Genomic DNA, 21448 nt, shown 5'->3' on the forward strand with positions numbered 1-21448 from the left:
CGCCCGTCGCCGTGACCCGGGGCCGGACCCGGTCCAGCCCCGCTGTGAGCTCGGACTTTCGTTTGCGCGCCGCGCCGAGCCGAGGCCTACGGCCGCATTCTCGCCCCGCGGTCCGGTTTTAAAAGGTACGCTGGTCTACCACATGTGCCGCGCCTCCCGGCGCCGGGACTACAACAACGCCGATCGCCGGTGAGCCGCACATAGTGCGGCTCACCACCCGCACATCTCCCAGCGGCTTCCTACGCCAGTCCCGCATCGGCTAGCCCGCAGCCGTCGCGCTGCGCGATGGGCCATCTCGGTTGACATGACCAGACCTTCGGCAATTCGGCGAGAATTGGCCGGAAACGCGGCAGCCGCGGCCCCTCACCCCGGACTGTTGCGACCGCCCAGCTGTGCCAGTCCAGTGCCACTCGTTATGCCACGGCCCCGCGCTGGCGATCACGCGGCCGCCAGGGTTGTCTATCAATCCTGCCCGGCCTTGCCGGGTTGTCGCCGGCATGGGCACGGACCCAAACAACGAGCGGCCATGTGCTCTCGGCGAAAGTCAAACAACGAGCGCGTCCCAAATAAGGTACAGATTTGGCAGGAATAGACTCGCGGCCGTAGATCCGCGCCGTTGTCGCTGGTGTCAGGCTTCATATACCCTCGGCTGTCCTGTTTGCTCGTCAGTCATGGCTACCAACATCCCTCTACAGAACGTGACGTCGTCAATCGACGAGGAACTGTCGCCGGTTGCCCCCGTGCGGTCGATCTACGACGACGACCCGCGCGAGCTGCGCCGGCACATTTCCGAAGTCTCAATCCACTCCGAGACTGTCGGCGTGAGCCCGGTGCAGCGCCGGCAGTCGCGCCGGGCGACACGCAACTCGCGCACGTCGTCCGGCTTCTCGAGCGGTCCTACGGTGGGCGAGAGCGATCTCGAAGGCCAGACGATCCACGATACGTTGCCGGCGTTTGGCGCCGGCAAGCCGTACCCGCCGACGGCGCCCGAGAAGGAGCAGTACGTGGTCGAATTCGACGGCCCGGACGACCCGGAGCACCCGATGAACTGGCACATCCGGCGCAAGCTGGGCGTCATGGTCGCGTACGGTTTCGCGACGGCCGTGGTGGCCATTGGCAGCAGTATCTTTGCGCCTGCGGTGTCGTACATCATGCCGATGTTCAACATCGGCGAGGTCGTGGCCGTGCTGAGCATCTCGCTATACGTGATTGGGTTTGCGTCGGGCCCGCTAATCTGGGCGCCGCTGTCGGAGCTCTACGGCCGCAAGCTGCCGGTGTTGGTCTCGATCTTTATCTGCGGCGTGTTCATGATGGCCGTCGCGCGGTCGCAGGACCTGCAGTCGATCATGATCTGCCGCTTCTTTGCGGGCTTTTTTGGCGCGAGTCTGCTGGCCGTCGCGCCGGCCACGTTCTCGGATATGTTTGGCAACAAGACGCGCGGTCTGTCGATGGCGATCTTTGCGACGACCGTGTTTTGCGCGCCGCTGCTCGGGCCGGTCGTCGGCGCGTTTATTTGCCAGAGCTACCTGGGCTGGCGCTGGACGATGTACCTGACGTCGATCATGGCCTTTGCCGCGACCGTGCTCGTGCTCTTCTGCGAGGAGACGTACGCGCCGGTCGTGCTCAAGGATAAGGCCCGGCGGCTGCGCCGGGAGACCGGCAACTGGTGCATCCACGCGCGCCAGGAGGAGGTCCAGCTGAGCTTCAAGGAGCTGGTCGAGCGCAACCTGTCGCGGCCGCTCAAGATGCTCTTCCAGGAGCCGATCCTGTTTCTGATCTCGCTCTACACGGCGTTTGTGTACGGCATCCTCTACCTGCTGCTCGAGGTCTATCCGCTGATCTTCTACAACGGCTACCACATGTCGGCAGGCGTGTCCGAGCTGCCGTACCTGGGCTGTGTGGTCGGCCAGATCCTCGGCGGCATCATCGTGCTGGCGTTTGAGCCGTACACCTTCCGCAAGATCGAGGCCAACGGCGGCCTGCCCGTGCCGGAGGTGCGGCTGCTGCCGACCATCATCGGCGGCATCTCGTTCACGATCGGCCTGTTTTGGCTGACGTGGGCCGGCAACTACCCCGACAAGGTGCACTGGATCGTGCCGACGCTGGCCGGCATCTTTGCGGGCATCGGTCTGATCTCGATCTTTCTGTCGGCGATTAACTACATCATCGAGTCCTACCTGATGTTTGCGGCCTCGGCCATGGCCGCCAACACCTTCTTTAGATCGTCCTTTGGTGCGGGCTTCCCGCTGTTTGCGCGGGCCATGTTCAACAACCTTGGTATCAACTGGGCGGGCACGCTGCTGGGCTGCCTGGCACTGGTGCTGGTCCCGGTGCCTGTGTGCTTCTACCTGTGGGGCCACAAGCTGCGCAAGGCGTCCAAGTACGCGCCCAACCTGGGCGGCGCGGGCAAGGGCCCGGCGTCGCCCGAGGTCGAGGAGGCCGAGGTCGCGGCGGTCGAGGGTGCCGACGAGACGAGCGCGCTCGAGAAGCCGCCTGTGCAGGCCGCGCCCGCGGGCTCGACGGGCCAGGCGGCCGTGCCGGCCGCTCCGGCCGCTCAGACGGCTCCGGCCGCTGGTCAGGTGCCGCAGCCCGAGAAGCTGCCGAGGCAGATCGAGGAGTAGGCTTACTTCATAAGAGCATTGTTGTATTTTAGCGAAACTCTACACGCTCAGACCCGTTCCAGCCCGGCGGGCCGTTCGCCGCGGCCCCACATGCAGCGGTTCCGGCGGCAGCCCAAATCGTGTTCCGGTCTGTGTAACCCGACCCACGAGACTGGTCGCGCTAGTCTATTGTCTATATCTGGCACACCTGGATGCCGTTGCGGGCAAAACTAAAGCCGACAAGCGTCTCCGGTGACAGCGCCACGTAGCCCGTGTTGGCGCCCGCGACCGCGTCAGCGAAGATCTGGTGCGGCGTCTGGAAGCCGTCGGTCGCCGACAGCACAAACGCGGCGCCGAACTCGGCCGGGTCGTCGCCGTCCAGAGCACCCGGCCCCAGCGTGTCGAGCGTGGGCACGGCCGCCACAAGCACATCGCCGGTCGTGCCAACGTCGGCCATGCCCTGGACGCTCATGCCAAGCGGGACCGTGCGGGCGAGCGTCAGGTTGTGCGAGCTGGGCTCGACGTCGTAGATCGCAACGTGGCCAAGCTTGGAGTCGGCCACGAGCAGCTGGCCGTCCACAAGTGCGAGCCCGGCGGCGTGCGCGAGACCGATGGCCTTGGTCTCGCAGGTCACGTTGAGCCCGCCGACGGAGGTCAGTTGGCAGTGCGCCACGCTCGACCACGGCATTGGGCCCAGCTGGTCTTCGACGAAGCGGCCAAAGCCGCTGCGGTAAAAGTGGTCGTTGGACACGTAGAACGACGTCGCCGAGGTCGCCGCGAGTGCGTGCGTCGTGTGCACGAGCGGCTCGCTCAGGTCGCCCACAAAGTCGAGCACGCCCGACCCGACGGCGTGCCGGAAGACCGTGACCGAGCCGTGGCGATCCTGGTGGTTGCCCAGGAAAAGCACCCGGACCGAGTCGTCGGCCGGATCGGGCACGACGTCAAAGCCGTTGACGACGAGGTCTGGGATGGCCGCGGCGTCGCCGCGCAGCTCGAGCCGTGTGACGTCGTCCGTGGACGGGTCCCAGACGTAGATCGCGGCGTCGATGGTGTCCTTCACGGCGCTGTATTTGTACCGCAGCAGCGGCGGGTAGAACGACCTGCGCTCGACGAGCGAGCCGCAGGCCATGTACACGACGCCGGTCGAGTCCACGGCGGCGTGCGCGCAGGCGCCGATGGACTCGTGGCGGATGGCACAGGCGCCGTGGGCGGTGTGGGTAGGCCAGGCAACGGGCGGCCCCGCGGTCAGCCGGCCCAGGCACAGCATCTCATACGTCGGAAAGTAGCCATTGCTGTGCAGCTGGAAGACAAAGACGACGACGAGGAGCAGGAAGCCCTCGGGCGAGAAGGGCGAGAGAATGTACGCCATGGGGTGCGGTTGGGCGGCGGCGGGAGCAAAAGGGCGACGTTGCCATGGCAACGCGCACGAGCCACGGCGCCCGGGCCACCGCCGCACGCCGTGCGGCTCATTACTACTATACATCCGCGTCCGGGCCCAGCGGCGGCAGCGGCGTCAGCCGGCGCACGACCGGCTCCCGGATCATGCAGTAGACCGAGCACGAGTCGCCGCCGTCGACCAGGCGCAGCTCGTGCACCAGCCGGAAGCCGAACTTCTCGTAGAACTTGATGATGCGCGCGGACGAGGCCTGCAGGTAGATCGGCAGGCGCTGCGTGTCGGCCATGTCGGTGCCGTAGCGCATGAGCTGGGTGGCGACGCCCTCGTTGCGGAAGCCCGGCGCGACTGGGGTCAGCGGGCCCGGCAGCGACTCACCTCCGAGGTCGGACAGGATCAGGAACCGGCGGCCGGGCAGCAGCCGGCGCAGGACCCGGTGCTGGGCCCGGGCGAGCTTCTTGTGGCGCTGGCGTCAGCGGGCCCCGGGCGCACGTACCTTGTCGCTGACGACGCCGCGGACGTCCATCCAGAGGTCGCCCCAGAGCTTGTACAGCCAGACGTAGGCGTTGCGGAAATCGAACCAGAACAGGCGCAGCAGCGACGGCGCCTTGAGCGGGTCCGAGTACTTGTAGAGCGCAAAGCCGGTGCAGTCGGCGCCGGGCCGGCCGTCGTGGGCCATGGCCGCGCGGATGGGCACGTGCCCGAGCAGCGGGTACCGCTCCATCAGGTAGCACTTGATCCGGCGGAAGAAGCGCTTGTCCGCGTCGGACGGCGGCCGCGGGCCCTGCAGGTACTGGGCCAGCGGGTCGTCCGCGAAGACCTCGGCCAGGAGATCGTTGCACGGCTCGACGTACTCTGCGGCCGTCAGCGACGGGCGCCCGGCCGCGCGCAGAGACTCACCCGCCGTCAGCCGGTAGATGCGCACGCTGGGCCGGACCGTGGTCTGCATCGAGCCGTAGTCGCTGTCGCTGCCGGCGCTGCCGAGCGCCGACGGCCGCCGCGTCTTCCAGCGGACCGAGCCGGCCGAGTCCGCAGAGAGCAGCGGCGGCCGTGCGCCGGCGCGCGTGCGCGACGCGCGCCGCTGGCGCTCGGCCGATTCGGCGTCGCTGGACGCGCTCGAGCCGCCGGACGAGGCCGCGGTGTCCGAGCCGGCCGGGCCGGCGTCGGCGATGGCCGTGGACGCGCTGCTGGCCGCGTCGGACGCGTCGGCCGCGGTGGCGGGCTGGGCCACGGACTCGGCCGCGGGCTCGGCCGCGCCGTACCAGAACGAGGGCCACGGAATCTTCATCTGTCCTCGCACCCTCCGCGCCAATTCGAGCCACGGACGGGGCGGTAGGCGGCCGGGAGGTTGCGTGCGCTGCGTGGTCGCGCGATGTCGCCTGGGCGGTGGAGCTGTCGGGTTGGGAGGCGCTGAGCCGCACACTAGTCCGCTGATTGCCGCGATAAGCCGCACGTCTGGGCGTCTGGGGTTGGGGACGACGCAGCGTACGCGGCGGACGCGGATCAGCGGATTGCCGCCGCGACCGGGGCGGGCATGCGGCCGGGGCCGGCTACGAAGGTGGCGTTGTGGCTGGGACCGGTGGCTGAGCCGCCGAGCGATGTGTCAGCCGCACACTGTGCGGCGGTGTATTGAGAGCCGCACGTCGTGCGGCGCGGCCACGTGACGGCGCTCCAGCCGCGCGCCGTGCGGCTCGTGCGCCGCGCGCCGTGCCGCCGCCCTGCCCGCGCTACCACATGAACCGCTGCAGGCCCGGCGCGCCCGGCCACTCAAACGGCCGGGCGATGAAGACCGCCACGGTGGCCAGGCCGACCGCCGCGTACCACACCAGCTCGGCCTTCAGAGCCAGGCTGCTCGACGGGTGCGCCCGCTCGTACGCGTCGCGCCAGAGCACGTACGGCACCACGTAGTACCGGAACTCGATCAGCGGCGACGGCACGAGCACGGCCGCCGTCGCGCCCGCAAACAGAAGCGCGTGCATCGGCCGGCGGCCGTAGAACGTGTACGCAAACACGAACCAGCCCGCGCCGACGTAGACCGGCGCCAGCGCGTAGCGGGACCACGGCGTGCGGTCGATCACGCGCCGCCAGATGTAGAACACGTAGTGGCGGTTGTCGGCAAGCACGAACGGGTGCGCGATCGTGTTGGTGTGGACCAGCGCCAGCACCGCCGCCAAGGCAGCCACGGTGCCCGCGGCGGCACCCACAGAGCCGCGCGTCCGCACAAACGTGCGCGCCACCGCCGCCGTCTGGCCGATCCAGACCGGCCACGCCATGGCCATGGTGAACGCCACAAAGTAGAAGAGCTGGGGAAAGTGCAGGCCCGCGACGTGGTTGGCCTTGTCGCCGAGGGCGATGCCGCGGTTCCACACCAGGAACAGCGCAAACGCCTCGATGACGGCCATGAACGGCAGCAGCGCCTGCGCGACGGCCACCGGGTCGAGCTGCACGCCCCGCAGCGCGTTGCCGACGGCGCGGACGTAGTCGGCGGGCCCGGCCGCGGCCACCGTCGGCTCCGGCGGCACCGCGGTCGGCGCCGGCCGCGTCTTGGGCGCCTTGGCCGGCCGGCCCGTCGGCACCGTCACGCCGCGCTTGGTCACCGTGGGCACGGCCGGCGGCGCCGGCGGCTCGGCCGGCGCCGCGGCCACCGCGGCCTTCCACACGCGGTCGATTTCGTCGACCGCGACCAGCCCGGCCACGTACGCCGTCCACACCACGTTTGTCTGCCGAAACGCCAGCGACACGAGCAGCACGAGCGCCCGCTGCCAGCGCGCCCGCGAGCTGAACACAGCCGTGAACACCAGGACGTTGCTCCAGAGGTCCGTGTAGTACAGAAACGCGTAGAAGTAGAGCAGCGGGAACATGGCCACGGTGAACGTGAACAGCTTCGAGTGCGGCAGCGTCGCCGGCACGGCCGCGGCGGCCACCAGGTTGACGGCCCGCAGGGTGACGGCCGTGCAGCCGCCGATGCCGAGCAGCGCGCCCGCGCGGGCGGCGATGTAGCCGAGAAAGTACCTGGAATCAGCAGAGTCCGACGGCCAAGACGGGACGGCCGCGCCCGCCCGGTAGCCGCCCGCCGCCCGCCCGGCAGCCGCCCAGCCATCGCCGGCAGCTCCCGGACCGGCCGCCGGCACCGGCCAGCCCCCCTCCCGCGTCGCGCACTCACAATCCCGGCGGCGTCGTGATCTTGTCGTCCCATTCTCCGAACCGGTGCGCGCAATACGTCTGCGTCTGGCCCACGTGGAACACCTCGTCCTGGCGTCAGTCGGCCCGGCCATGCACTCACCATGTACGGCTCCGGCACGGCCCGATTGACGGCGCCGGCCACGGCAATCGTCGCGGCCCGGTAAAGCGCGGCCATGATGTGAGGTTGGGTTTGGTCCCGCTCCACACTTCACTCCACCACGATGGCCATCGAGCAGGAGCTGGCACGCATCGTCGCGCAGAACGTGCCCCAGCCGGAGAAGATCGCGGCGCTGACGGGGGCGCTGGGGCCGGTGAGCGCGCCGCGCGACCTGTGCGCGTTCCTGGACGGACTGCTGGCGGGCACGGCCGGCCTGGTGATCTCGCGGCCGGTGCTGAGCGCGTTTGTGGACCACGTGGCGGCGCTGGCGGACGCGGGCGCGCGGCAGAGCGTGCTCGAGTACACGCTGGAGCGGCTGCAGCCGTCGCTGGTGACGTACGAGGAGCAGGAGGCGGTGGTGCGCGAGAAACTGGCGCAGATCTACGAGGCCGCGGGCCAGCACGCGCAGGCGGGCGCCACGCTGCGCGGCATGAAGCTCGAGTCGGGCCAGCGGGTGATCTCGGACGACTACCGGCTGCAGATCTACGTGCGGATCCTGCGCAACATGCTCGAGGAGTCCGAGGCGGGCAGCGACGGCGGCGCCATGGACCAGATCCTGGCCGCGGAGGAGTACATCAACAAGGCGGCCGGGCTGGTGGCGCGGTCGACGGACGAGCCCGCGCGCGTGCACTTCAAGCTGGCGCAGGCGCGCGTGTTCGACGCCAAGCGCCGCTTTTTGGACGCCTGCGGCAAGTTCTACGAGCTGTCGTACTCGCCGCTGATCGACGACGACGAGCAGACCGTGTGCCTGTCGGCGGCGATCTCGTCCGCGCTGCTGTCGCCCGCGGGCCCGGCGCGCTCGCGCATGCTGGCCACGCTGCACAAGGACGACCGCATCCGCGACACGCTGCCGGTGGAGCACTCGATCCTGGAGAAGCTCAACTTCGACAACCTGCTGTCGGCGGCGGACGTGGACACGTTTCTGCGCGACGCGCGCAAGCCGATCAAGCACCAGCACATCGCCTCGACCTTCAGCGACGGCTCGACGGCGGTGACGCGGGCTGTGACCGAGCACAACCTGCTGGCGGCGTCGAAGCTGTACTACAACATCGGCTTCAGCGAGCTTGCGGCGCTGCTGGGCCTGCGCGACTCTGACAAGGCCGAGGAGTACGCTGCGCGGATGATCCAGCAGGGCCGCCTGGTGGCGACGATTGACCAGATCGACAAGCTCATCTACTTTGTGGAGATGGACCAGGACGACAAGGGCCTGAAGCAGCGCGACGCGGAGATCATTGACCTGTGCCGGCAGGTGGAGGACATTGCGTCGCTGATCGAGCAGCACTATCCGGAGATTACAGTCTAATAAACGCGAGGGACGAAAGCGTAGATGCGGTAGGGGCGGCTGTAAGGCTGTGGGCATGCGCGGCTGTATGGCTGTGGGCATGCGCGGCTATATGGCTGTGCTCCGTGCGGCTGTATGCGCGTGTGGCTCCTTGCCTGTGTGGCTCCTTGCGGCTGTGCCTGGGTGGCTCTGTGCGGCTGTGCCTGGGTGGCTCCGTGCGGCTACATGCGTGTGCGGCTATATGCCTGGGTGGCTCCTTGCGGCTGTGACTGCGTGGCTCCGTGCGGCTATATGCCTGTGGCTCCTCGCCGCTATATGCCTGTGGCTCCTCGCGGCTGTGCCTGTGTGGCTCCGTGCGGCTATATGCCTGTGGCTCATCGCAGCTATATGCCTGTGGCTCCTCGCCCCTATATGCCTGCGGCTCCTCGCGGCTGTGCCTGTGCGCCCGTCGGAAGCATCTATACAGCCCAGCCGCACCGCGTGCGGCGCGGGAGCTTAACCACACAATCCCCGGACGCGAGATCCACGTGACGCCGACCTCGTCTGGCGCCGCTCCGTCCGCACACCGTCATGGCCGAGAAATCACCCCCCCTCGACGAGCTCCAGTGGCGCGCGCCGGAGTGGATCCAGGCGTTCGGCCTTCGCACAGACAATGGTACGTGGTGTCCGACGTGGCTGACGCAGTGCTGGACTACTTCTCGCAGTCGCCGTTCTACGACCGGTCGTCGAACAACCAGGTGCTCAAGATGCAGTCGCAGTTCAACCAGACGCTGCAGTTCCGGCACGACGACCTGGCCGCGTCGCTGTCGACCATGCGCGGCATCGAGTTCGTGATCGCGCTGGCCAGCCCCCAGACGTCGCTGTGGATCGTGCGCAAACAGAACCGGCTGTCGCCGCACGAGACAATCCCGCTGGCGACGTACTACGTGATCAACGAAAACATCTACATGGCGCCGACCGTGTACTCGGTGGTGTCGTCGCGGATCCTGTCGGCAGTCACGGACCTGCGGCAGGCGCTCAAGCTGGCCGTGGAGGACATGCCGCACTTCTCACCGACCATGGGGTACTCGTACGTGCCGTTTTCTGAGGAAGACCCCGGCGTGGAGCGGCTGCGAGCCGAGGAGGGCATGATGGGGCGCGCGCTGGGCATGGCGGTCAAAGCCGGCACCGACGCCGGCGCGTATCTGGACGACGACGAGCGACGGCCGGCCGGCGCGACGCCGGCCGGCACGCCGGCGGCGGAAAAGCGCGCGGCCGTGCCGGCGGCCAAGCTGGCGCGCCGCAAAAAGCCGAAGGACAAGTGATGTATGATACAGAATGCAGTGTACACTATTCGGCCTGGCGGGCAAGCCAGGCCGCGTGTTGGGCGCGGCCGCGCTCGCGCTTGACCGCGAGCCGGTGCCTCCGGCTGGTCAGGTGCTGCTTCCACAGCTCGGCGCCGACGCACACGAACGGCTCGCCGTCGACGGCGCACTGCGCGCACGCAAAGTGCTGCCAGTCGTCGGGCCGGCGCGAGAGATCGGCGTCGCGGGCGGGCGCCAGCAGCGCGGCCGCGGCCGCGTCCGGCGCCAGGTCCGCCGGACCGAGCGTCTCGCCGGCCAGGAATCGCCGGGCCAGGCCGACGGCGCGCGCAGCCACGCGCTCGTCCCACGCGGCCAGGTCCGTTGCGTCCAGCAGCGCCGTCTGCGGGCGCAGATCGGCCGGCGCGGCCGCGGCCGCCACGAGCAGCTTCTTGCGGATCCACTTGGTCTGCGTGCGCGCGTAGCGCCGGGTGGCGCGCTTCATGTCGTCCACGCACGCCGCGCGCGTCTGGGCGTCGCCCGAGGCCAGGAACGGCAGAAACTCCTTGAACCCGATGGCCTGCCACAGGCCGCGGTCCAGCGGCGGCTCGCCCGCGGCCACGTACTCGGCGTGCAGCCCGGCCACCTCGGGCCCGAGCCCGCCACGGTCCATGGCGTCCACGCGCGCGTCCAGCCGGCCGTCCAGCGCGCCCTGTTCGCTCCACACCCACAGCACCAGCGCCCGGTACCGCACGCTGTCGGCCGAGGCGGCCGCCTGCGCCGCGTACAGGTCGCTCGCGCGGGTTCCCGTCGTCAGGTAGATCTCCAGCGCACGGCGCAGCTTGCGGTGGTCCCGCGGGTGGAACTTTTGCGCAATCGCGGGATCGACCGCCTGCAGCCGTTCCCACAGCGCCCGCGTGTCGCCGTCCAGCACGGCCGCGTCTGCCGCCGAGACCTCGCGCGACGGCACGACGGCGGCCGCGCCGGCCACCGTGCTGCCGAGCAACAGCGACTGCACGTAGTAGTGTGTGCCGCCGACGACGATCGGCACCTTGCCGCGGCCGCAGATCTCGTCCACGCACGCGCTGGCCTCGCGCTCAAACTGCGGCACCGTGTACTCGGCCGTCACGTCCGGGATGTGCCCGAGCAGATGGTGCGGCACGCCCTCGCGCTCGGCCTCGGGATGCTTGTTTGTGAGAATGGGCACGCCGGCGTAGGTCTGCATCGCGTCTGCATTGATGATCTCGCCGTCGAGCGCCTTGGCCAGGGCCACGCTGAGCTGCCGTTAGATGGCTCGGCCTGGACGTACCTTGGACTTGCCAACGCCCGTGGTGCCGATGACCGCGACCAGGTTTTTGAGGGCCATGGTGGTGAAAGTTTTTGTCGTAGGCCATGACGTCTTGGGAGGATGCGGCGCGGTGCGGCGCGGTGTGGCGCGGTGCGGCGCGGTGCGGAGTGCGGAGAGAGCGGAGGGCGGCCGACACGGTGCCTCGACGAGCGCGACGCCGGCGCCGGGAGCGGCGGCGACGAGAGCGTGACGAGGGCACGAGAGCGGGAAAGGGCGGCACAGAGAGCGGCGGCGGCGAGCCCGCTGCGGTTGCAAGGTTACACAAGCTACACAGGCGGCGCGCAGAGAGGTCACGCCCTGGGGACACGGCCCTGGAGTCCGCGGCGGACGCGCGGACACGGCCCGCCATGGGCATACGGACACGGTCCGAGGACACGCGGACACGGTCTCCGCTGCAGCAGCGGACACGCGCACACGTCGGACGCACGCCCGCAGGCAGGCGCAGCCGGACCAGCCCCTGACGTGGCGGGCTGGATCACAGGTACCGGTGACGTGGATCAGCGTGGCGCAGGGGACGCGTCAACGGACTCAGTACCATGTACGGCGGCCAGCAGACAGGACCGACCCGGGACCAGGTACCGACGGAGCCGGTCGCGCACAGCCCGCGGACTCGCGGACGGTACCGGGGTCCGGGCCCCTGGACTCAGCCCCTGGACCCGGGCGCGGTCCGGACCTGGACCGCCGCCGCGGCGGCCGGCCACCCCGCCACGCACGGCCATGCAGGCCTGCAGCGCAGACGTGGCGCGCATGCCGCAGCCACCAGCCACGACAGTGCGGCGCGGGTTGCGCAATCGTCGCGCCACGGCCGCCACGACATTCTGCGCCACGAGCACCCCATATGATAAGCACCCTGTCAGCCAGCGCCCACCCGCAATGAGTGCGTTCAGCGTCATCATGGACTCGACGGCCGCGGACGGTCTCGCGGTGCTGTGCCTGGGCGGCTTCCTGGCGGCCGGGCACACGCAGCTCAAGCGCAACCTGCAGTATCGGCGGTATCGCGGCGGCGTCGCCCTCGCTGCCGCGTGTGCGTGCGGCGCGGCGTACCAGCTGGGGTTCCTGGCGGATCGGCGGAGCACCAACGAGCGGCTGTACGCGTTCAAGCAGGGCAGCCTGGTGGCCACGTACGGCCTGCTGCTGTGGGCCGTGTGGACGAGCCTGGCCAACCAGGTCGCGGTGTATCTCTTTCGGCGATACGACAGCAAGCCGTGGGGCTCGGCCAAGGCGCTGGACGGCCTGCTGCGCGCGTCGCGGATCGGGCTGCTGAGCACGGTGCCGGCCGGGATCAGGCTCAAGCAGGGCAGCCGTGACATCTACGTGCCGTCGGTGTGGCTGACGACGACGGTCGGGCCCGTGTGCCTGTACTACGTGCTGGCGTTCGGCATGCGCCGGTACCGCGAGACCCGGGGCCGGCCGTCGCGGTACGAGGACTTTGGGCTACGGCGCCGGTTCGAGCGGCTGTTCCGCGTGCGGCAGACGCACGACTTTGACGCCATCGAGCGGCAGAACCTCATGCTGGACGACCTGGCCGAGGCCGCCGGCGACGACCTCGAGGTGATTGCGACCAAGAGACACTACACGGCGACGCTGGTCGCGCTGGGGCTGGCGAGCGTGGTCCTGGTGGCGCGGCTGGTGCTGCGCGCGGCGCTGCTGACCGACAGCTGGCGCGAGGTGCGCGAGCACCCGGACATCACGGTGTTTGCGCTGGACACGGGCCCGGCGCTGGTGGCCGTGGGGCTGCTGCTGTGGCGGCCGCTGTCGGCGCTGTACGCGGACTTTGATTTCACCAAGGCGCTGCTGCTGAAGAAGGAGATCATCTTCATCAAGTGCCACACGCCGTCGCCGGAGCTGTTTTGACGACTAGTAATAAAGACATGACCACTGGCTGGCGGGTCGAGGCGGGGGGCGCGGGTCGGCCGCCGCGGGTCGGCCGCCGCGGCGGGTCGCCGTGGCGGGTCGCCGTGGCGGGTCGCGTGGGTCGGGTCGCGTGGGGCGCGGGCGGGTCAGCCGCCGCACGGGTCGGGTCAGCCGCCGCACGAGCCGCGCGCCCCGCCAGCCGCGCCGGGACTAGCGCAGGCACCCGCCCGACGTCACCGCCCGCCAAGACGCCGCGCCGTCAGGGGCCCGGGCCCTGCGCCGCCGCTACCGCTGCCGCTACCGGCGCGCTACCCCCGCGACCCCCGGCTACCGCTCGGCTACGGGCTACTGGTAGCGCCTCTGCCGCGGCCTCAGGAGCCGCAGGGGCCCGGCCGTTGGCCGCGTCTCGGTACAAAGAATTTATCGTGTTGTCAAAATCGGGCAGTCCCGTACTTGTCGCCCTTCTCGGCGCACCGGGTCTCGTTCGCCACAGCGTCGTAGAGCCGGCGGCGCATGCGCGCGTAGTCCTCCGGCTCGAGAGCGCGCTCCAGCGCCTTGGCGTGCTCGGCGCGCATGGCGCGCACGTCTTCCGGGCTGCGCGGCGGCGTCGTCGCCGCCGGCCCAAACAGCTCGTGGTAGGCCGGGGCAGGGTCGTCGTCGGGCGTGCGCGGGCTGAACGGCAGCTTCTCGTCGGGCCAGCCCGGCGACAGCGGCGACAGATCGGCGGGCGAGAGCGTGGCCGCGCGCACGCCCAGCAGGCGGCGCGGCGCGGTCTTGGGCGGCGGCGGCAGCGGCGGCACCGCGCGCACGAGCCGGCGGACGTGCGCCATGAAGCGCGCGCGGCGGGACGGCGGCGCCGGCCAGGAAGCAGCAAGGGACGGCATGACGGTGGCGGCCGGCGGGCGTCGCCGGCGACTATATAGGGATTGGCATGCCGACCGCTAGAGCCGCGTGCGGCCGGTGTCGAGAAAGAAGAACTCGCGGCCGTAGAGCAGCGCGGTGCCCAGCGCGCCGCCGGAGAGCAGCGCGGGCCACGGCCGCAGCTGCTTGAGCGCGGCCTTGCCGTTGGCCATCAGGTAGAGCGTGCTCCAGGCTGGGGTCAGCGCGAACGGCCGGACACGTACCCGAGGCGAACCCGGCGCCGTTGACCTGGTCGCCGTCGTAGATGATGTAGCCTGGCGTCAGCGCGGCCGCGCACCGACCTACCTCCGAGCGCCAGCGCGCCGCCGAACCCGAGGCAGCTCAGCCGCGACGGCTTGTACGTTGGCAGCGCGGCTGCCCGTGGAAACGTGGCCAGGACTGCGTCAGCACGCCCCGGCGGCTACTTACGCGAGCCGGCCATCGCCCACGCGGGCACCGGAGTCACGGCCAGCCGCGAGAAGGTCTCGCTGGCCGTCGAGCGGACGGGGGCGGTGTTTGGGGAATCCATGGTGGTGAGGCCGTGGGCGATCGGGTGGTATATAAGGGATCGACATGCGGCGAAGATCGCCATGATCTCCGCGCACGCGCCAGGAACGGACGCCGGCGCCGACAGGCCGCCGCAGGACGACGTGGCCGCCGCGGCCGCCGCGGCCGCTGCCGCCGACGCGTGGGCCGCGCTGCCGCCGCTGCCGCCGCCGCTGCCCTCGTCGCCGCCGCCCGCCGACTCGACCACGTACACGCTGCCGGACGCGCTCGTGCTCGCCCACGGCCACGTGCGCTGCTCGCTGACCGCCGACTGGACCGTCCGCGGCCCCCCCGGCGCGCTGGCGCTGCTCGCCGCCGACTCGGAGGTGCGTGTTCGTTGTTCCGTCTGACCAGGTCTCGATCTACGCCTCGTTTGCCGACACCGCCGTCGCCGCCGCCGACTGGGACAGCCTCGCGCAGACGCTGGCCGCGGCGCCCTTCTGGGCCTCGGCCGGCGTCGTGCCCTCGCTGCGCGTGCCGGCGCGGGCCGCCGGCGCCGTGCTCCATTGTACGTACGCCGCGGGCCCGCTGACCCAGTGAACTTCTCGGCCGGATCGCGCACGCTCAACGCGCACGTGGCCGGCGTGCTGCCGCCGGCAACGATCGGCCGGGTCGCCGTGCGCGCCGCGTTCGACCGCGCGCCCGACCCCGCCGCGCACGTCGTCGCGCCGGCCGGGCCGGACGACGCCGCCGCCGTCCGCGCCCTGCTGGACGCCGGCCTGCGCATCCTCGTCCACGACAAGCTCGCGCGCCGGCTGCCGGTCCTGTTCTGCCCGGGCTTTGCGCCCCAGCTCGCCCGGCACATGCCGCTGCTGCGCGACGCCGTGGTGCCCGCGCTGGCGGCGCTGGCGCCGGCGCCGGACCTGGCCGGCTCGCTGGCCACGGCCACCGTGCGGGCGCTGCACGCGCGACTGCTCCGGCAGCTGCGCCTGGCGCCGCTGCTGCCGGCCGAGCCGCCGGGGGCGCAGCCGGCGGCCGACATGCTGGAGCCGGCGCCGTCGGAGCCGTCCGAGCTGCTGACCGACTAGCCGCACGGCGTGCGGCGCGGGCGTGGCTCGTGCGACGTGCGGCGTGGCTCGTGCGACGCGCCGCATGCTGTGCGGCGCGTGGGCGAGCCTCTGGCGGCGACTCCGTCGAGGGTGCGCCCTGCGGGCGGCGGCTACATGCGGCTAAGTGCACCACCGCGCAGCCTGCCCGCAGGGCAGCCACCCTCGACGGAGTCGCCGCCGGAGGCTCGTTCGTGGGTGAGCCTCGGCGCCGCACGGCGTGCGGCGCACCCCGGCGCCGCCGCCGCCACAGTACGCGCGCATTATCACGCGGTCCAGAGCGCGCGCACGTCCGTCCGCTAGCCCGCCGCAGCAAGCGCCGCGCGATGGCGAGCTCCTTGGCAGCTGCGCGATGATCCGGCTGAGCCAGGCCCAGCCAGACCGGCCCAGCGGCGGCCGCGCGCGGCGGCCCGCAGGCACGTGCATATAGCCGCCGACCCGCAGGCGCCGCGGCGCGGGCCAGGGCGGCCCGCAGGCCGCGCTTTAGAGTTTATTCGAGAAAGAAAATGCTACGCCGTAAATTTTGTGATGCGGAACAAGGCCTCGCCGCTGCCATTTCCAGGCCGACGCAAGCTCCGCATCGCCCTCTCTGCGCGATTGGACCCCTCCGCCGCCGTCTCGTGTAAGTGTGCGCGCGCGGCCTGCCCGGCGCGGCGTGTCGCCGATCTGACCGCCAGACGTCCGGCTCGTTCCAGTTACAGAGCTTCCGGCCGTCCCAGACCGGCCTCTCCGCGGCCAAGCCGTCGCGCCTACGCGGCAAGGCCCGAGTCCGGCGTTGCACCCGCGAGCGGTTGCGGCGCGCCGCTGACGCCCCGTTAAGAAGGCCCCCGCGAGCCCCCCGCCTCGAACGCTTCCGATGCCTGCCTTCTGTCCCTCTCCGCTCTGGGAGGTCGACGACTTCTCCGAATGCGCGCGCCAGCAGTACCTGGGCGTGGCCGTGCCGCTGGCTGTGGCCGCGGCGTCGCTGGCGGCCGTGGCGGCGACCGACGCCGGTCTGCTGGTGCGCGGCCGCCGCGCGCGCTACGCGCGCGGGACGACCGCGGCCGACGCGACGTTTGTCTTTGGCACGCCGTCGGACGACGGCGACGAGCCTGATCCGCTGAGCGCGGACGCCGACACGGCGTCGCTGTACCGCATGCGCACGCACGACGGGCTGGGCGACGCCGAGGACGCGGGCGACCGGCTGATCGGACGCGCGCCGGCCGCCGGCCGCGTGCCGGTGAGCCGCGCCAAACACTCGCGGCTGGCGCAGATCACCGGCGCCGACACGGACATCGTGTTCCTCCACAAGGGCGCGGACCACGCGCTGTGGCTGCGCAAGACGGCCGAGCTGGGCCTGGTTGCCGTCGCGGTGCTGGCGCACGCGGCCGCGCTGCTGGCGCGGCCCGCGGCCGGCGCCAGCGTGCCGGCCGCGGCGTCGAGCGCGGCCCTGGTCGCGTACTGGGCGTACGCCGCGTTCCTGGCCGCGCTCAAGTACTCGCGCTCCGGCCGCGCGCGCGGCCACATGACCGCGATCTACATCCACTCGTTCGCGCTCTACCTCGCCGCGTTCTTCGTCGCCGTCCTGGACGCGCGCTCGGCCGTGATCCGGCGCGCGCCCGCCGCCGCGCTCGTGCTCGCCGCGCTCCACACCGCCGTCGCCGGCGCGCTCACCGCCGTCGGGCTGCTGTCGCCGGTCCGGCCCATCCCGGCCTACGTCGAGGTCCTCCGCGGGCTCGAGCCCTGCCGCGAGACGTACGCCAGCCTGTACTCGCTCCTGACGTTCTCGTTCCTCAACGACATCGTCGCGACCGGCTACCGCAAGACGCTCGAGCTCGGCGACCTCTGGGACCTGGACGACGACCTGCGCACGGCCAACGTGCTGACGCAGTTCCGCGCCCAGCGCCGCGCGTCCAGCCTGGTCCTGGCCATCTTCCGCTTCCTCACCAAGGAGCTCGTGATCTCGACCGCGTGGTCGCTGGCCTACGTCGGCTTCTCGCTGACGCCGTCGGTCGTGATCAAGGCCGTGCTCGAGTACGTCGAGAGCCCGGCCCGCACGCCCGCGCACATGGGCTACTTCTTCGTGGCCGTGATGGTCGTGGCCGCCGTCGGCAACGCCGTCGCCGTGTCGCAGTCGTCGTGGGGCTTCCGCCGCGTGTCCATGAAGCTGCGGTGCATCCTCGTGGCCGAGATCTACGCCAAGGCGCTCCGCCGCCGCGTGTCGGCCGCCGCCGCGCCCGACGACGACGACAAGCGGCCGCGCCGCAAGGACGCCAAGGACGCCGCCGCCGCCAAGAAGGACGACGGCGCGCCGGACCGGCCCGGCGCGCGCATGAGCTCCGGCTCGGTCATCAACCTGATGTCGGTCGACGCCTTCATGATCTCCGAGGCCGCCGGGTTCATGTACGCCGTCATCCGCGCGTTCCTGCTGCTCATCGTCGCCTGCGTCTGGCTCTACCGGATCATGGGCACGTCGGCGTTCGCGGGCATGGCCGTCATGGCCGCCGCCGCGCCCGTCAACTACTACACGTCCCGGCTCTTTGGCCGGATCCAGGCCGAGCTCATGGAGACCACCGACCGCCGGATCGAGAAGACCAACGAGGTGCTGCAGTCCATCAAGATCATCAAGTTCTTCGCGTGGGAGCCGCGGTTCCGCGCGGCCATGCTCGACATCCGCCGCACCGAGCTGGGGCACATCTACCGCCGGTACCTGGTCTGGGCGCTGTCGGTGATCGTGTGGTTCGGCCTGCCGCTGTTCATGACGCTGGCCACGTTCCTGGCGCACACGGTGCTGGCCGGCCGCGAGCTCACGCCCGCGGTCGCGTTCTCGGCCGTGTCGGTGTTCAACCTGATCCGCACGCCCATCGACAGCCTGACGGACGTGATCTACCACCTGATGGACGCGGTCACGTCGCTGCGCCGCGTGCAGACCTTCTTCGGCGAGGACGAGACCACCAAGTACGACCAGCTGGCCGCGCCGCGCGGCCGCGACGCGCCGTACATCGGCTTCGACAACGCCACGTTCTCCTGGGGCTCCGGCGAGAGCGCGGCCGAGTTCCAGCTGCGCGGGCTGTCGGTCGCGTTCCAGGTCGGCCGGCTCAACCTCGTCGTGGGCCCGACCGGCTGCGGCAAGACGTCCATGCTGCTGGCCCTGCTCGGCGAGATGACGCTGCTCGGCGGCCAGGTGTTCCTGCCGTCCGGCGAGGCCGCCAGCGCGGACGGCGAGCACACCGAGTCGGTGGCGTACTGCGCGCAGCACGCGTGGCTGCTCAACGACACCATCCGCAACAACATCCTCTTCGACTCGGGCTACAACAAGCAGCGGTACGCGGCCGTCGTGCGCGCGTGCGCGCTCACGCGCGACCTCGAGATCCTGGACGCCGGCGACGAGACCGTGGTGGGCGAGAAGGGCATCGCGCTGTCGGGCGGCCAGAAGCAGCGCATCTCGCTGGCGCGCGCGCTGTACTCGCACGCGCGCCACGTGATCCTGGACGACTGCCTCTCGGCGATCGACTCGCACTCGGCCGCGTGGATCTACGAGCACGGCATCCGCGGCGAGCTGATGGCCGGCCGGACGTGCATCCTGGTCTCGCACAACGTGGCGCTCACGCTGGCCGGCGCCGCGCACGTCGTCATCATGGACAACGGCCGGATCCGCACCCAGGGCTCGCCGATGGCCGTGGCCAAGACCGGCGCGCTGGGCTCGGACGACCTGGTGCTGCGGACGGCGTCGCAGGCGGCCAGCCGGCCGCCGAGCCACACGAGCCTGGTCGACCACTCGGACCCGGTCGGCGAGCCCACGGCGACGGCGCGCGAGCCGGTCCCCGCGCCCGCGCCCGCGCCGGCCGAGGTCGACGAGGAGGCCATGGTCGTGCCGTCGCTCGGCGGCGCCAAGCTGGCCGAGACGCAGCAGGAGGGCGCGGTCACCCTGCGCACGTACTGGCGCTACCTCTCGGCCATGGGCTCGGCCTGGTACTGGGCGCTCGTGGTCGCGCTCGTGGTCGCCCACCAGCTCGCCGTCCTCGGCCAGTCGCTCTGGATCCGCCAGTGGGCGTCCGCCGGCGACACGGCCGTGACCGAGGCCGCCGGCCGCCGCGGCCCGCTCTACTACTGCGCCGTCTACGCCGCGGTCTCGCTCGTCTACGTCGGGCTCTCGTTCCTGCGCGAGGGCGTCGTCTTCTTCGGCAGCCTGCGCGCGTCCCGCCAGATCTTCGAGAACCTGCTCGACGCCATCCTGCGCGCCACGCCCCGCTTCTTCGACACCACCCCCGTCGGCCGCATCATCAACCGGTTCTCCAAGGACATCGAGGCCGTCGACCTCGAGGTCGCCGCCACCCAGCTCTCGATCGTCCAGGGCGTCGTCAGCATCGCGGCCATCCTCATCATGATCTCGGCCATCATCCCCTCGTTCCTCTTCGCGGCCGCGCTCATCTCCATGGCGTTCGTCATGGTCAACGTCTACTACGTCAAGACGTCGCGCGAGGTCCGCCGCATCTCGTCCACCACGCGCTCGCCCATCTTCCAGCACTTTGGCGAGACCATGGCCGGCATCAGCACCATCCGCGCCTACGGCTACGAGGCCCGGTTCATCCTCAAGAACATGGACAAGCTCGACACCAACACGCGGCCGTACTACGTGTCGTGGGCCTCGGGCCGCTGGATGTCGTTCCGCTCGGACTCGCTCGGCGGCCTGGTCACGGCCGCCACCGCGCTCTTCATCGTGCTCTCGGCCCGCCACATGGACTCGGGCCTGGCCGGCCTGTCGCTCACGTACTCGGCCATGTTCTCCGAGAACGTGCTGTGGCTGCTGTTCACGCACGCCCAGAACGAGATCAACATGAACTCGGTCGAGCGCGTGAACGAGTACATCGACGTCGACCAGGAGGCGCCGGCCGTGGTCGCCGGCCACCGCGTGCCGCCGGACTGGCCGTCCAAGGGCGAGATCGTCGTCGACAACCTGTCGCTGCGGTACGCGCCCGAGCTGCCGCTCGTCATCAGCAACATCACCTTCGTCGTGCAGTCGTGCTGGAAGGTGGGCGTCGTCGGCCGCACCGGCGCCGGCAAGTCCACGATCGCGTCCGCGTTCTTCCGCTTCCTCGAGCCGGACTCGGGCCGCATCCTGATCGACGGCATCGACATCGCGTCCATCGGCCTCGACGACCTGCGCCAGGGCCTGACCATCATCCCCCAGGACCCGACGCTGTTCACGGGCACCATCCGGTCCAACCTCGACCCCTTCGACCGCTACTCGGACGCCGACATCTTCCTGGCGCTGCGCCGCGTGCGCCTCATCGACGACGAGCTGGCCGGGCCGTCCACCGCCGACGGCGCCCGCAACGTCAACGTGTTCTACGACCTGGCCTCGGCCGTCACCGAGGGCGGCGCCAACCTGTCCCAGGGCCAGCGGCAGCTCATGTGCCTGGCCCGCTCGCTCCTGAAGGCGCCCAAGGTCATCTTGCTGGACGAGGCGACGGCGTCGATCGACTACGACACCGACAAGCAGATCCAGGACACCATCCGCGACGAGTTTGCCAACACGACAGTGCTGACCATCGCCCACCGCCTGCGGTCCATCATCGACTACGACATGATCCTTGTGCTGGACCACGGCACCATCAAGGAGTTTGACCGCCCGCACTCGCTGCTCCAGCAGCCGGACTCGCTGTTCCGGTCGATGTGCGAGTCGTCGGGCGAGCTGGCCAAGCTGGAGACGCTGGCCGCCCAGGCGTTCCACGACCAGGTGCTGGCGGTGTGAGCTGCCCGAAGGGCAGCTACACGGACGGAGTCGCGCCGGAGGCTCGGTCACTGGTGAGCCTCCGGCGGCGACTCCGTCGAGGGTGCGCCCTGCGGGCGGCGGCTATATGCGGCTATATGCCTTCC

The 21448-nt window shown here is 70.7% G+C and overlaps 11 protein-coding genes across 11 annotated transcripts; 6 read left to right on the forward strand and 5 right to left on the reverse strand.

Moving 5' to 3' along the window:
- The first annotated feature begins 114 nt into the window (after positions 1 to 114).
- V1510DRAFT_420612 (major facilitator superfamily domain-containing protein) lies at positions 115 to 2671 on the forward strand. The gene has a single exon (XM_066934477.1). The coding sequence runs from the start codon at positions 498 to 500 to the stop codon at positions 2619 to 2621; it is 2124 nt and encodes a 707-aa protein (XP_066787646.1). The 5' UTR covers positions 115 to 497; the 3' UTR covers positions 2622 to 2671.
- Positions 2628 to 3969, reverse strand: V1510DRAFT_420613 (uncharacterized protein; the record flags this gene model as incomplete). Its single annotated transcript, XM_066934478.1, has 1 exon — positions 2628 to 3969. The coding sequence occupies one exon, from the start codon at positions 3967 to 3969 to the stop codon at positions 2794 to 2796; it is 1176 nt and encodes a 391-aa protein (XP_066787647.1). The 3' UTR covers positions 2628 to 2793.
- On the reverse strand, positions 3970 to 5503 carry V1510DRAFT_431378 (uncharacterized protein). Its single transcript, XM_066935430.1, has 4 exons — positions 4894 to 5503; positions 4490 to 4848; positions 4372 to 4459; positions 3970 to 4341 (listed from the first exon to the last, which is right to left on the reverse strand). The coding sequence occupies exons 1-4, from the start codon at positions 5279 to 5281 to the stop codon at positions 4076 to 4078; spliced, it is 1101 nt and encodes a 366-aa protein (XP_066787648.1). The 5' UTR covers positions 5282 to 5503; the 3' UTR covers positions 3970 to 4075.
- Positions 5504 to 5720: 217 nt separating this feature from the next.
- On the reverse strand, positions 5721 to 7351 carry V1510DRAFT_404283 (alpha-2-glucosyltransferase Alg10; the record flags this gene model as incomplete). The annotated part of the gene is made up of 3 exons (XM_066932228.1): positions 5721 to 7005; positions 7157 to 7245; positions 7277 to 7351. 3 exons carry the CDS (start codon positions 7349 to 7351, stop codon positions 5721 to 5723), a joined length of 1449 nt encoding a protein of 482 aa, XP_066787649.1.
- Positions 7352 to 7397: 46 nt separating this feature from the next.
- V1510DRAFT_368216 (uncharacterized protein) lies at positions 7398 to 8636 on the forward strand (the record flags this gene model as incomplete). The annotated part of the gene is made up of 1 exon (XM_066931354.1): positions 7398 to 8636. The coding sequence occupies one exon, from the start codon at positions 7398 to 7400 to the stop codon at positions 8634 to 8636; it is 1239 nt and encodes a 412-aa protein (XP_066787650.1).
- Positions 8637 to 9185: 549 nt separating this feature from the next.
- Positions 9186 to 9919, forward strand: V1510DRAFT_404285 (MED6 mediator subfamily complex component-domain-containing protein; the record flags this gene model as incomplete). Its single annotated transcript, XM_066932229.1, has 2 exons — positions 9186 to 9270; positions 9300 to 9919. 2 exons carry the CDS (start codon positions 9186 to 9188, stop codon positions 9917 to 9919), a joined length of 705 nt encoding a protein of 234 aa, XP_066787651.1.
- V1510DRAFT_445945 (IPP transferase-domain-containing protein) lies at positions 9905 to 11510 on the reverse strand. Its single transcript, XM_066935716.1, has 2 exons — positions 11205 to 11510; positions 9905 to 11174 (listed from the first exon to the last, which is right to left on the reverse strand). Exons 1-2 carry the CDS (start codon positions 11259 to 11261, stop codon positions 9945 to 9947), a joined length of 1287 nt encoding a protein of 428 aa, XP_066787652.1. The 5' UTR covers positions 11262 to 11510; the 3' UTR covers positions 9905 to 9944.
- Positions 11511 to 11980: 470 nt separating this feature from the next.
- Positions 11981 to 13124, forward strand: V1510DRAFT_420626 (uncharacterized protein). The gene has a single exon (XM_066934479.1). The coding sequence runs from the start codon at positions 11991 to 11993 to the stop codon at positions 13095 to 13097; it is 1107 nt and encodes a 368-aa protein (XP_066787653.1). The 5' UTR covers positions 11981 to 11990; the 3' UTR covers positions 13098 to 13124.
- Positions 13125 to 13255: 131 nt separating this feature from the next.
- V1510DRAFT_215037 (uncharacterized protein) lies at positions 13256 to 14242 on the forward strand (the record flags this gene model as incomplete). Its single annotated transcript, XM_066930470.1, has 1 exon — positions 13256 to 14242. A coding segment is annotated over one exon (765 nt), but the record flags the coding sequence as incomplete, so codon positions are not given.
- Positions 14039 to 14526, reverse strand: V1510DRAFT_404289 (uncharacterized protein; the record flags this gene model as incomplete). Its single annotated transcript, XM_066932230.1, has 4 exons — positions 14039 to 14190; positions 14222 to 14272; positions 14304 to 14396; positions 14427 to 14526. 4 exons carry the CDS (start codon positions 14524 to 14526, stop codon positions 14039 to 14041), a joined length of 396 nt encoding a protein of 131 aa, XP_066787655.1.
- A 2510-nt stretch (positions 14527 to 17036) lies between these two features.
- V1510DRAFT_437992 (P-loop containing nucleoside triphosphate hydrolase protein) lies at positions 17037 to 21409 on the forward strand. Its single transcript, XM_066935589.1, has 2 exons — positions 17037 to 17786; positions 17838 to 21409. The coding sequence occupies exons 1-2, from the start codon at positions 17094 to 17096 to the stop codon at positions 21321 to 21323; spliced, it is 4179 nt and encodes a 1392-aa protein (XP_066787656.1). The 5' UTR covers positions 17037 to 17093; the 3' UTR covers positions 21324 to 21409.
- The last annotated feature ends 39 nt before the right edge of the window (positions 21410 to 21448 follow it).

Source organism: Dipodascopsis tothii (genome assembly GCF_038497935.1).
Source record: "Dipodascopsis tothii strain CBS 759.85 unplaced genomic scaffold V1510scaffold_26, whole genome shotgun sequence".
Lineage (NCBI taxonomy): Eukaryota > Fungi > Ascomycota > Lipomycetes > Lipomycetales > Lipomycetaceae > Neoaidaea > Neoaidaea tothii.

Excerpts from the sequence above, each read along its gene's own strand:
- V1510DRAFT_420612 (XM_066934477.1), top strand. The coding sequence starts at position 498 with ATGGGCACGGACCCAAACAACGAGCGGCCATGTGCTCTCGGCGAAAGT.
- V1510DRAFT_431378 (XM_066935430.1), bottom strand. The coding sequence starts at position 5,281 with ATGAAGATTCCGTGGCCCTCGTTCTGGTACGGCGCGGCCGAGCCCGCG. Across the intron at positions 4,460-4,489 it reads GCGGCGTCGTCAGCGACAAG|CGCCACAAGAAGCTCGCCCG; the intron begins GTACGTGCGCCC and ends CGCTGACGCCAG. Across the intron at positions 4,342-4,371 it reads GATCCTGTCCGACCTCGGAG|TCGCGCCGGGCTTCCGCAAC; the intron begins GTGAGTCGCTGC and ends CGCTGACCCCAG.
- V1510DRAFT_445945 (XM_066935716.1), bottom strand. The coding sequence starts at position 11,261 with ATGGCCCTCAAAAACCTGGTCGCGGTCATCGGCACCACGGGCGTTGGC. Across the intron at positions 11,175-11,204 it reads CGGGCGTTGGCAAGTCCAAG|CTCAGCGTGGCCCTGGCCAA; the intron begins GTACGTCCAGGC and ends ATCTAACGGCAG.
- V1510DRAFT_420626 (XM_066934479.1), top strand. The coding sequence starts at position 11,991 with ATGCCGCAGCCACCAGCCACGACAGTGCGGCGCGGGTTGCGCAATCGT.
- V1510DRAFT_437992 (XM_066935589.1), top strand. The coding sequence starts at position 17,094 with ATGACCGCGATCTACATCCACTCGTTCGCGCTCTACCTCGCCGCGTTC. Across the intron at positions 17,787-17,837 it reads CCAAGGCGCTCCGCCGCCGC|GACGCCAAGGACGCCGCCGC; the intron begins GTGTCGGCCGCC and ends CCGCGCCGCAAG.